The following is a 13,668-nucleotide window of genomic DNA, read 5'->3' as shown; positions in this document are numbered from 1 at the left end:
TCCTCTGAGATATCCCATATTTTGATGACTTCTTGGAAAATCTCAACCGTTAAAAGACATTCTACACGAATCTCAAAGCTAAAACAATACTGGCCCCTGCGCGGCGCACCATTTTACACCAGAACTCGCGCGCATCGGTCCGTAGGGTTTTTCAAAATCCCGTCAATGGTATCTTCGCTCTCTCCCGCCGGTCATTAGTCATCAAATACACCTCTCTCTGTCATCGCTCTCTCTCCCGCCGCGAGAGAGAAAACCCTAAACTCCGGCGCCACTTTTTCCCTTTCTCTCTCCCAACTCCCAAAAGAGGATCGACGGAAAAATAGAAGAAAAATAGAGCGAAATAAGAAAAAATACCTTCGCTTCAGGGATCGTTGCCTCCTGAACTAGCCGACAATCTAATCCGTGTAAGTCCTTCTCTTTAGCCATTTTTTTCATCTCCCGTTTCTATTGTGAATTTGGAATCGATGATGATCGGGTGTTTTTTTTTTTAATGTTGTAGTTGTACAGAGAATGTTTGAGGAGGGCTAGGTATATTGGTCAAAAGGTACCTTCTATTTTTTTTTTTTCTTTTTATTACTGCATGGTAATTTGTACCAGTACAGTTGATGTCACAACTACAGTGAGGTTTGGTCTTGGAATGTACCAGTACCCGAGTTTGCCTCTGCCATTTGTGCCATTTAGTTGGTTTCTTTGCTGGTTTGCTGGTGCTGATTTTCTGGCATTTCTGGTATGATGTCAGTCTTTGCTGGTTTAACTAGGTATGTACTCTGGTTTGCTGGTACTGATTTCTGTTTTCTGGCATTTCTGTTTTCATGATTGATAATAAGGTTTCAAACTATTGATCCAATGAAAATCTATTTTTAAAAAAAAAAAAAAATCAAATTTACCTCTATTTTTTTGATATATCTAGAAGCTCGTAGTTAATATGTAGCTTGATTGGATGGTTTAATTTTGTGCTACCGGTAAATTTTGTCAATTTCAGAAGTTTCCTAGTTGACTTGACTAGAAAACAGATTTCAGAAATTTTGTCAATTACTTTTCTGGTATGTTTTCTGTTTTCTGGTACAGATTTCAGAAATTCTGTTAAGCAATTATATACAGACAGCAATAAAATAGATTATAGTAGTGCAGAAATTAGATGGGCTTCCTTTTAAAATAAACAAAATCCAGTTTTAATCTTCTATTTTGTTTTCTTAGAAATAATGTGCGTGTATACATTTGCCATTAAGAGAATGACAGAATATGGATCCTTCTCTCTTGTATGTATTGTATGTATTATCGTCCCGTTTTTTCTGAATTTCAGTGGTTTGAAACATTATTTTTTCTGAATTTCAGCAAATCGCAAGTAATTGATAGGCCTTGCTTTTGTAAAGGGATTAGGGGAATCAGTAAATCGCATCTCCTACGGTTATTGAGGTATGTATCCGATTTCGTTCTATGGCGTGTAATTTCTGAAATCTGTGAATTTTCTGAAATCTATGAATTAACAAAATTTTTTGAAATCTGTGAATTTTCAAGGACATTCAATTCTTATCATGTCTAGTGGTGGTGGTGATAGTGAGTCTGCTTCGACCAAAAAGAAAGGACGAGGTCCTTCGAATATTAAAACCGTGATTAATAGGTCCAATAAAGTGTTGAAATTTGATACACTTGGGAGGGCTATTATCAATGACGAAACAACACCTTTTAGTACGCAACTTGGGATTTCAGTGAGAGCCCACGTTCCTATAAAATACCGACAGTGGCGTGACGTACCAGGTCGTATAAAGAAAATTATTTGGCAAGAGCTACAGGTAAATAACATTAACCTACTTACAAAATTAGCCTCTGATTTGTTGTTTCTAATTCAGCCTCACTAATTTTGTTGTGCTTTCTTTCGCAGCTCGCTTGGAATTTACCTGATGACAACATAGATTTGAAGAAGGATATCACTAGTCAGATGGGTGTTTGCTTTAGAACGTTCAGACGTACTCTGTATAAGAGATTCGTATTGAAGGATGAGACACCCTTTGATGAATATAAGTCCATTGAACCTCATGAATGGGCTGAATTCGTCAAGTATCACCGGTCGGAAGAATTCCAGGTTTTTTAATTTCTTCATGCCAACTACCTAATGCCAAATATTTTTACTACCTAGGTTATGTTAAATTGGCTCTTAAGGAGCTAATTATTAAGGATTGAAGATTTTTATCTATCTAATCAACCAAGTCCTAAAAATTAAAAGCATACATAACCTACCATAGCTAGGCTGTACAGAAATAATTTCTTGATAGTTAATCTGCTCATTTAATTTAATGTCTGATGGAAAATAATTTTATATATGCATGGAAGTTGATGTGTCATAAATAATATTTTTATAGCTTTCATTTGGTCATCTTATTTATCTTTATTATACTATAATTTTGGAATTAGTATATGAGAATGGAGAAAAAATAGTGATTTTCATATTTGTGTAAAAATAGTGCTATTCGGAATAGTCCAAATATCCAGAATTTCAAATGATTTGTTAATGCTAACTATTTTCTTGTTGAAATTATAGAACCTAAGTAAACGAGGGAAGGAGAATCAGGAGAAAAACTTGTACCCACATTTATTGGGAAACCGAGGTTATAAGGGTGAAAGATTCCAGAAGAAATTGAAAGAAAATTTGAAGGAGATTGCTAAACAGGAGACACAAAGTGATTTGTCCTCGTGCGGGTCAAGTAGTGTCCTGTCGGAAGAACAGCTCAACAAGTTGGAGGTTCAACATAGGCACGTCTCATGGAAGCTCGCAAGAGAGAAGGTGTTGGACGACGGGGAACATGTTCATCTTAACCCGGAAACTAAAGAAATGATCAAGACAATTGTGAGCATCTAGTACATGGTTTAAGGTGTCTTTAATTTAATTTTAAATTTAATTAATTATGTTATAACCTATTGTCATTGGTTTAATCATATCAGGAAGAACAAGAAAAGGCTTTCAAGAAAGGCACGTTCACCCCCGATCGATACGACGATATTCTAGGAAAGTCGTTACAAAATCCAGAACATCCGGGGAGGGTGAGAGGCGTTGGATCTCTGGTGGGTATAAAGAAATCTTATGTTGGGTGCGGAAAAAGGAAGAGGCACACTTCTTCTGAGTCTGAGGAGAGTATTGAACAGAGAATACAAAGAGAGGTAGCGGAGAGAATGAAAGACGTATTGGAGGTGATGGAGAGGCAGGGCAGGCAAATAACAATGTTGATGGGCCAAGTAGCACTGGAGAATCGATCAGCAGGAAGTAGCACTGGAGCTATTCAGAGCCAGACCAGTTGCCCGTCACTGCAACCAACACATCCTCTTGATTTCATTGAGGTAAAATTGTTAATATATAATTTTGGAGATACAGCTGGTACAGAATAAGTGCTCAAAAGCACTTCTTAATTGATCAGCCAGTGCAGTGCATTTTCTATCATTTTTCAAAGTTTTGTGTTATATTATTCCGTTATTCCTTTAAAGGAAGAGCGCAGTTGCAAACTCCATTTGGTCCGGGATGGGCAAAAGATTGAAGTGGCCGTAGGGACGATATATCCAGGCACAGTTATTCACGGTAGACCTGTACCGCCTGGCCATGTGAGAGTAATGGTGGATGATTATGCCGCGGGTGAAGATGAGACACCTGTACCCGTACCAAATGACGAGGTGGCAAATCTTCGCTTAGCTCGTTCTAGTTTTACGGCATGGCCCAAGGATATGATATCTTTACATGAGGTTAAAATGCTTGTTTACAAATTCTTTAGCTTACAATTCCGTAACTAGTAGAGTTATCCTTGATTTTTCATTTTCTAATTGCAGGAACCACGCAAAGAGTCAGAAGTTTCTAGAAGTGAGAAGTTAGTTCATAGTGATGGGTTTGAAGAAAGAGATCAATACAAGGGGTTTCAGGGTATAAATTTCGATCGACTGAGTCCTACCTTCAAGAGTCTACGTGATCGGTTTGTTGAGCAAGTAGGCAACGCATTCCACATCGATCCGCCAATGGACCTTTTCCATAGCGAGGACCTCATTTCCGTTCATGCGGACGATTTGAAGGCTTTGATTACACCAGCGACAATGCTCACTGGACCAATTATTCAGATCTTCATGATGTGAGTTAATAATTGTAATAGTGCAAAAATTTACTACTTGTAATTCAAATTTACTAATAATGACATTTCTGCCCTTATTTGTAGGTATGCCCATAAATACTACAAGGATGAGTATCCGAATGAGCTCGTTGGTTTCATTGACCCTGCAAAAACATGTGGCCATTTTGTGGGTGGTGATGATCGCGATAGACAATTTGTCGAGGAATACCTAACAACAACATTGAAAGAAAACAGAGACAAAAAGATTATATTCTTACCATATCATGAGGGGTTAGTTCTCTCTCTCTCTATTTATATAATTTCTTTCATTTCGTAGAAATTAAAAATTATAGCATGTTTTACATAAATATGCAGTATACATTGGATATTGATTGTGCTGATGCCAAGAGCGAGCACGTTTTACGTGTTTGATTCCCTGGGTAGCCCGAAAAAAGTTTACAAGATCTTCAAAGCGCTTGAGGGGTAGGTTTTTCATATACCGCTAAGTTGAATTGTAAATTATGCTCTCTTTTTTTTTTCGGATTTCATAAGGTTTGGACTTGCAAAAAATTGAATTTATGCGCTCTCACAATTGAATTCCTTTCTAACAGCCCATTTCTAACGGATTCATGTACCGGAGGACCTGGAAAAACTAGGTGGAAGCGTTCAAATGTTCAGGTAATAGTAATTAATTCAAATTTGTTCAATGGAAAAGAGATGATGTGAATAATTCATATCTTTTGACGTCATATATGTCTGTATCATTCGACAATTCGACAATTCGACAATTTGGATAGTGTCCTAATTTAAAATTTTTTAATGCAGTGCCCACGACAAGTTGGAGATTGGGAATGTGGATATTATGTCATGTTATTCGTGTATGACATAATAACTCGATTCCTTGATATTTTTCCGAACCTCACGGTATGTTTATTTTTTTTTGGCAAAAAAGGTATATGCATAATTAATTTATCTACGCCCAAAATATGAAATTTTGATCTTTTATCATTTGTCAATGCAGGACTTTCCCAAAGAGTATAACGGAGTAAATATCGAGTACATACGAACAATGTGGGTAAATATTTTTTGAGGGAAGTATTAGACGTGAAAAGTAAAACAATTTAGGACGTGTTGTTTAAACATGCTTAATTAGCTTAGATGTTTAATTTAGGATGTGTTGTTTTGTATTATTTGGTGAACTTTGTAATTTAGGATGTGTTGTTTTGTATTATTATCTGGTGAACTTTGTAGTTTTAGGATGTCTTGATCTCTTTATATAGGCCAGCAAAAATATATGGTAGCTGGCCAAAAAACAAAATTTATATTTTTTATTATTTTTTAAACATTAGTGTCGGTTTTTTACTTAATCAGCCGACAGTAATTCGTATTAGTGTCGGCTAAAAATTAAATAACCGACAGTAAAAACTATTACTGTCGGCTAATAATTAAAAGGCCGACAGTAAAAACTATTAGTGTCGGCTATAATCACTAACAAGTTCTTAGTGACGGTTTACGGATTTAGTGTCGGTTATTTAATTTTAGCCGACAGTAATAGTTTTTACTGTCGGTTATTTAATTTTTACTGTCGGCTGATTACGTAAAAAACCGACACTAATACTCATTACTGTCGGATATTTCATAGAAGCCGACACTAATTCTTATACATTTAATGTCGGGCGTTTAGAAGTATTAGTATCAGCCGCATTACTGTCGCCAAAAGTCCGATAGTAATACCCATAAAGAACCGACACTAATGTTAAGTTCTCCACTAGTGTAGGTATTTGTTAAAACAATTCTTCTTTTTAGTAAATATTGGAGATCAAACTACTCAACTATTTAATATCGGTATTATCAGGTATTTGCTATTGAGAACGTACTTTACATATTTGTATTCTCGTTTAACTAAGGAAGTAGTCTAATTTAGTTCTAAATTAAAACTCATTCCAAACTTGGATTCATAGCTAAAACAAATTAGAATAAAGTAGGTACTCAAATCTGTTCATGTGAATTTGATACTGTAAACCAAACTTTTTTAATGAATATATTCCTACGGTTGTGTTTTTGAAACTGCGCTAAAAAAGAATACGCGAAGGCTTTTTAGGAGATCCGTAATTTCTGGGCGACTCTTCAAGTGACAGAAGCGATGGGTGGGAGAACACGAATTATTCCAACTGGAGAAGGCTGGATGACCGTTGTGTCTAATTGCCATCGCCGTTCAACCAACCGCTCAAGCACCTACCAGCCCGGCGCCGCTTCTAGGAGATTCTCTCAGTCCCTTCGCCAACGGCGCTACCACAACCGCCCCCAAAAATCAGGTTTTCTTTCGGCGCCGCTTCACTAGAGAAGAACCGACACGTACCTTCAGAGACCTAGGAGCATCTCCCAACTCTTTCCTCTCCCATCTGGAGCCCCCAAAAAATGGATGGTACAGCCCCAAACCTACAACTGCCACCACCTATCTCTCCCTTTAATACCCCCCTCAACCACCCACCAACCACACTTCATCCCTTACACGAAATTGAAACCTCCATAGCATTCATACCACCTCAACAACCAGAAATTCACTATGCAGAACCTCACTAAATACGGTATTAATGCCCTTCAACCAACCCCTGACTTTCCCCAAAATTCGTATGCCTCATTTTTGGGTTCCAACAATGTCTCCAGGCACATTCAACACCCTTTACCTCCTCAGAATCAACCATGGAACTACTTTCTTGACCAAAACCCATGGTCAGCTCTCCCCGTGTCTCAACCCACTGACATGAACCAAACTCACCTGCCTTTGCCCTTACCTCCCGACCCCACAAGTTCGGCTTGGAAAGGTCGATGCTATAATTGCTTACAGTTTGGCCATGACCAAAATATTTGTCCCTGCCCCGACCGTGTATGTACCATTTGTTGGAAAAAAGGCCATGAGGCTCGGGCCTGTGACCAATCAATACTGTTTAAGAGGAAACAGTTTGATCCTCTTGAGCCTAGAGGTAATATGGGTGAGAGGTAATATGGGTGAGTCACTACTGCTACCCGACTGACCAGAAATGGCAGTGGTTTTCATCCCGAAAACTCGGCAAATGCAGAATGAGCGCTATGAACTAAACGGTGCTATCATTGTGGATGCACGGTTGATGCATGACCATAATTACTTTGCAGTTCAATCTAGCCTCATGGCGGCTTGTAAGTCAGAGGCACCTTTTGCCCTCACTCACATGGTTGGATTTCAGTACCTTGTAGCATACCCATGGACACTGGGTGTCAATGCTTGCCCCTTGAAACTAAAATACAAATGTTGGATTGAACTCCGACGACTCTCACCGCAAACTTGGAACCTTGATCATTTAATCCCAGCTGTAAGTTCTTTCGGAGTGGTGCTTGACCATGGCCCCATAACTAATGTTCGTTCCTTAGAAAAACTCATGATGGTCGTGGCTTTACCAGATCTAGCAAAAATACCGAAACATATCATGTTATGGGTACGCAGCCTCGGTCGGACCGTTGAGGTTGTGGTACATGGATGGATAGAAGAACCATCACCCTATAACCAGCAACCAGATACTACTCCTGACAAATATGTCTTTGAGGAAAACAAGTGTGCACAGCTTGAGGCAGCTGAAACCTATGAAAGGGCAAAGGCAGAAAAAAGAAACAGTACTGATTGAGTTCAATACACTACTAGGTTCCTGGGAATCGATGAAGAAAGGCCCGGATCGTGATACGGTGGAGCGCTCTCTCAGGCAGAGCCAGTGCTTTGCTATTTGGAAAAATGAGGGCCTTCTCAGAAACCATCGTGAGGGGAAGGAGCCAATGGAGGAGTCTGATTTCCAATCAAATGGAGATCAGGAAGGTTCAGAAACGGTCAGAATGGAGACTCAGCTCAAAACAGCTACTGGAGAAGGCTCCGGCACGGGTCTCAAGATTTCAAATTTCTTTGAAGTCTCTGGGGTGCAACAGTTGGAGGCAGCGCTACAAATTTCTCCTCAAAACAAGGTAATGCAAATTAACTCATCTCCAAATCAAAATAATCAGGAAGAGAACAATGGGCAACAGAAATTCGGCCCAGAAAAATCAAAGAATTTCAAATTCGGGTTCTCTTGGGCTGATTTGGTTGAAATGGAGGAAAGAGAGGGATCCAATGATGAAATAGGGTCCCCTCTCAAGTCGGTCCCACTTCGGGCAGATCAGATCTCTGCTATTGAGACTTACTGTGGCATCAATGGACCTCCCATTCAACCGATTCAAGCAGAGGCTGCATTGAACAGGGACATGGATGACACTCAACTGTATGAGGAGTATGTCATGGCGGCTTTTGAGTCTGAACCGGAAGAGTTGTTGGATGAAGAGGCCGAGTCCGACTGAAACAAGAGTTCAGGTTAGGGGGTTAAAAGGATCAAGTTTTTGGGAAATGGTTTTTTGTGCTGTCTTTTGATGCATGCTGTTGTGATCCCTAGTTATTTAAAATTCAGTTTTTGCTTTTGTTGTTGTTTTTATTTTAGTGATTCCTCTAAGTTAATGATCTACCTTTGCCTTATATGGCCTTCCTGCGTAATTGATCAATGTCAAACATGATGAATGAATTTAATTTTCCTTTCAATGTGATGAGTTGGAATGTGCGTGGTTTATGCAATATACAAAAATGTGCTGTGATTAAAAAATTGGTAATTAAGCAAAATTGTGACATTATTGCTTTTCAAGAGACCAAGTGGAGTGAAACTTCTATATTTAAAATGCGGCAAGTGTGCCCTTTTAAATATAAAATTTTTGCAAAACTAGATGCGATAGGAACTAAGGGAGGCATCCTCCTTGCATGGTCTGATTCTTTTACTGAGCTTCAATCTCTAGTTAATGAGTTTAGTGTGACTAGTATTTTGAGTAGAGGAGTATTTAAATTTATGCTTACTATTATTTATGGACCACAAGAGGACGAGAATAAATTGCGTTTCTTGGCTGAGTTGAGGCTTATTAGATTCCAAAATGATCTACCTTGGATTATTATTGGAGATTTTAATTTAATTCGTACAAATGAGGAAACAACTGGGGGACCGAGAAGCATGTCTATTATGAGAGAATTTAATAATTTTATTTCCGATGTATCCCTGCTAGATATCTCACTGACAGGTAGAAATTTTACGTGGAGCAATAAGAGGCCAGTACCTACTTTCTCACGACTTGACAGAGTGCTCATTTCGATGCATTGGACTAATTTGGGAAGCACTTCTAACTTCAGGGATGCGGCAGCTACTACCTCTGACCACCCACCTCTCATTTTAACCTTGAAGCCACATGACCACTCCTTCAAAAGAACCTTTAAGTTTGAAATTTTTTGGCTCTCACATAGTGACATACATGGAATTGTAAGGCAAGCATGGGAATCTGTCCCTCAATACACCAATTCGGCCAAGAGGTTTCTGACCAAAATTAAAAGCACACAAACTGCTATCACTAAGTGGGCTCAGTTAAAATTCAGAAACAAGGATAATTTTCTTACGAGATCAACATGGGCTATACAACAATTGGATCGGGTAGAGGAGTACAGAAATCTGAATGCCCTTGAAATGCGACTTAGAATTAAATTGAGAGAACATGTCTTCCGATGGGCTAATGAGAAAGAAACTAAGTGGAAGCAGCGCTCGGGGTGTCGGTGGCTACAATTGGGCGATAACAATACGAGATACTTTCATGCTATTGCCAATCGAAGAAAGAACAATAATCATATCTCCATGCTACTAAATGATGATGACTCGTAGGTTTCACATAATAGAATTCCAACCACCATACTCAACCACTTCAAGGCAACCCTCGGCAAGAAACAATATGTCCGAAGACCTTTCGATTTAATAGGAAAAATTGGTCCATCTCTACACCATCAGTTGATGCACTTAGACTAACCAGTTACCATGCAAGAGATTTCAAAAACAGTGATGTCTTTGCCAAAAAACAAGGCGAGCGGCCCTGACGGATTGCCGGCGGAATTCTATCAAACCTTTTGGGAAATAATAAAAGAGGATCTAATGGAACTGGTATCTGATTTTCAATTCAACAAGTGCAATCTAAAAGCCTTAAATAAAGCGGCAATCACATTAATCCCAAAGAAAGAGGGGGCAGCTAGAATTGAGGATTTCAGACCAATAAGCGTCATTAACATGGTTTCTAAAATCATCACGAAAATCATGGCAGATAGACTCCAACCGATGTTAGAGGAATTGATTAGTAAGCAACAGACGACATTCATCAAAGGTAGGTCTATTATGGAATCCTTCCTTGTTACAAGAGAAATCATGAAGTTCTATGCCAAGAACAAAATTTCGGCGGTGTTGATCAAGGTCGATTTTGAAAAGGCCTTTGATACAGTGGATTGGTGCTTTATGATGAACCTACTGATGGAACGAGGCTTCCCACCGAGATGGATCGGTCAGGTTTTGAACATGCTAAATTCCTCTTCTTCAACTATTAGGCTCAATGGTCAGTTCACGACATTTTTTTATCACGAACAAGGCTTGCGTCAGGGGGATCCCCTTTCACCTCTCCTTTTCATATTGGTGGCAGATTCTCTTCAGTGGTTTATTAAAAATTCTGTTCCGGCAATGCACAATTCCAAGTTCATGACACCCGAGATCATACAGTTTGCGGATGACACTGTTATTATTGCCGAACCCCATCCAACAACTTTGAGAGTTCTAACCTTAGTCCTGAAACTTTATGAAGATTTGACGGGATTGAAAATCAATAGAACTAAGAGCTCCTTTGTTGCTATCGCATTGCCTCGGGATTTGAACAACTCTGTTAGAAACCTAATCTCTTGTGATCAATCCGATTTACCCATGAAATACCTAAGGTTACCGCTCACCATAAGAAGACCTTCAATAAGTCTCTTTCAACCATTAATTGACTCTGTTCGGAAAAGACTGTCGGGGTGGAAAGCAAATGTCCTGTCATATGGAGGTAGAGTCACTCTAATCAAATCAGTCCTATCAGCACTACCTCTACACTACATGCAGGTATTCAAACTACCAAAAGGAGTTATTAGAGAAATAGATAAAATACGAAGGAATTTCCTATGGAAGGGGAATGGGACCTGCTCGGGACTTAAATCTCTCGTCAAATGGGATAGGGTATGCTCGCTCAAGGAAAATGGAGGTTTAGGTTTTATTGACTTAGAGACACAGAACGATGCACTACTGACAAAATGGCTTTGGAAGATTGAAAGAAGAACCAATTGTCAGTGGTTAGTTACACTCAGAATCCTACATAGCATCACACACCCAACTCACTTATCAACTCAAGCCCAATCATTCTTTTTGGCTGGCCTTTCAAACTTGAAAAACTTTTACTCCAGTTCGGTTGACCGCCTTCCAGGCTCTGTAACCTGGCGTTGGACGAATGGGGGTGATTTCTCTAGTTCTACGGCGTACCGTAAGATGCATCACAAAGGAGTGCTATGCCGGTTCTATCAATTCTTGTGGAAGATCAAATCACCACTCAAGGTTAGAATTTTTATTTGGCTACTAACGCAAAACAAAATACTGACTCAACAGGTCCTGACTAGACGAGGCCTGCTAGTCACTCCACACTGTGTGCTCTGCGATCAAGACATCCTAGAGGATCAAGATCACTTATTCTGGACATGTAAGGTAAAGACATCCTAGTCACTCCACACTGTGTTATATATATATATATATAGAGTTAGGCTGGGGTGCTATGGATAGCATAGTGGCCTCTATGCTACGGCTCAATATTCGAGTTTTCAAAATCCAAACGGTCGATCCGAACCGTTCATCTTATTCTCCATATTAATATCTGCTTGGAGACCAAATTTTACATTTTTCTGAATTTTTTTACTATTTATTAAGTATTTTACAAAATTGTTGATCCAACGGTGGCTGCACAAAACAGTAAAACCGTTGGATTAGCGATTTTTAAAGTGGCTTAATAAATAGTAAAAAAATTCAGCAAATTATAAAATTTGGTCTCCAAGCAGATATTAATATGGAGAATAAGATGAACGGTTCGGATCGACCGTTTGGATTTTGAAAACTCGAATATTGAGCCGTAGCATAGAGGCCACTATGCTATCGATAGCACCCCAGCCTAACTCTATATATATATATCTATATATATGTTTGATCTCTATTCATGCTAATATGATTATCATAGTTTGAAGATTTGACTCAGCTTCTAACATGTAAGGTAAACGTATAAAAAGATGTCACGAAATAGATATATATAACACGGGAATAAGACTATATCATATCATTCATAAACTTCACCTAAGATTTTGTATATAATAACAGCATAGTCTCCTGAAAATCAATCTTAGTGTTCTTCTTCTTTTACTACTGCAAACTAAACATGTTCCTTAATCTATTACATAAAAAGAATACATTGCACTAATTTACACAAGAGGCCCACCCTTCAAATACTCGGTGAAAGCCAAGGCCACCAAGCCTAGCATGGCAAATCTTCCATTCCACATCTCGGCACTCTCATTCATGATCCCAGTGGTTATTGACTCTACATTTTTTCCCTTGAACAAGGGTACCAATGAGGCAACTGAGAATAGTACTTCTGCGCCAAAAAACGCGGGGATACCACCATTCGACAATTGCGCAAATAAATCTTCACCACTAGCGGCCTCTGCAGCTATTGCTGCGACAAAACCGAGCATGGCTAGCCGTCCATTGATTCTCTCTGGTGCTGGACCGCTGAATGCTAGCACGTCGGAGAACTTGGTGCTCACCTATAAATTAATATTTGTCAATTAATTTATCCATGCATAATTTAGTTTACTAGTTATAGAAACTTAACAAGCATGTAGCAGTAGTTTATACTGCTCTCTTTTTTTATTTCAATTATTTTATATAAGTACGTACCTTTGGTGTAGGTTTTGGAGAAGGAGATGGAGATGTCTGCTTCGGCTGCATAATTAATAAGAAAAAAATAAATTTTAAGTTTCAAACCAAGTGTACTGAAGTGTGTGATGTACTGATGTGGGTATAATAAGCGTATCATATAAGTGTCGGTGCGATGTAATTTTTTACGTGTCTATTCTTCATTATAAAATAATAACACTAATTTATATCCCCGTTCAATATAATTGTGACAGTTTAAAATCAAAGATATTATATATATATTTTAAAATGAACAAACAAGATTGATGAGCAACTTATATATGCCCGTTCACCGTACACAGAACTCGACACACCTTTACACCAACCATTAATTATATCATCTAATAATTTCTCAGTTAAATGAAAGAAAGTAAAAAGGAAATTTGTCAGGATACTTGCCTTATTTTGGCAACGAACGACAGTCCTCCGTGGCAACGATCTAACGGAGGAGAGGCCGACAAGGCGGCTCCTCTGAGCAACAATCGGTGCCCTCACTGACATGTAGGAGCTGAGTGCAAATGATGAAGTTGCCATTATAAAAATTCTTTTGTGAATGAGATAGCACCAGAAGCTGAGCTCTTACTGAGAGAGAATAGTAAAGCTTGGAAAGCTTGTGGAATGTGTAGTGATCAAGTCAATATACTTTTTAGGGTTTGTGGGAGAGGTCAAATATATAATGGTTACTCCTGGGCTAGCTG

At 38.8% G+C, this 13,668-nt stretch overlaps 2 protein-coding genes across 3 annotated transcripts; one reads left to right on the top strand and one right to left on the bottom strand.

The window, feature by feature from the left end:
* Window positions 1-9,271: 9,271 nt before the first annotated feature.
* On the top strand, window positions 9,272-9,829 carry LOC144573718 (uncharacterized). The gene has a single exon (XM_078323471.1). The coding sequence runs from the start codon at window positions 9,272-9,274 to the stop codon at window positions 9,827-9,829; it is 558 nt and encodes a 185-aa protein (XP_078179597.1).
* Window positions 9,830-12,306: 2,477 nt separating this feature from the next.
* Window positions 12,307-13,615, bottom strand: LOC144574385 (early light-induced protein 1, chloroplastic-like). Of its 2 annotated transcripts, XM_078324339.1 has the most exons (3): window positions 13,370-13,614; window positions 12,953-12,997; window positions 12,307-12,819 (listed from the first exon to the last, which is right to left on the bottom strand). In XM_078324339.1, the coding sequence occupies exons 1-3, from the start codon at window positions 13,502-13,504 to the stop codon at window positions 12,475-12,477; spliced, it is 525 nt and encodes a 174-aa protein (XP_078180465.1). In that variant the 5' UTR covers window positions 13,505-13,614; the 3' UTR covers window positions 12,307-12,474. The 2 variants fall into 2 exon arrangements, with proteins under 2 accessions (XP_078180465.1, XP_078180467.1); XM_078324341.1 differs by lacking the exon at window positions 12,953-12,997 and having other exon boundaries at window positions 13,370-13,615.
* Between the last annotated feature and the right edge of the window lie 53 nt (window positions 13,616-13,668).

This window comes from Carex rostrata, chromosome 22, assembly GCF_964058835.1.
Source record: "Carex rostrata chromosome 22, lpCarRost1.2, whole genome shotgun sequence".
Taxonomy (NCBI): domain Eukaryota; kingdom Viridiplantae; phylum Streptophyta; class Magnoliopsida; order Poales; family Cyperaceae; genus Carex; species Carex rostrata.
The sequence above is the reverse complement of the archived record's forward strand: the minus strand, read 5'-3'. Positions and strand labels throughout refer to the sequence as shown.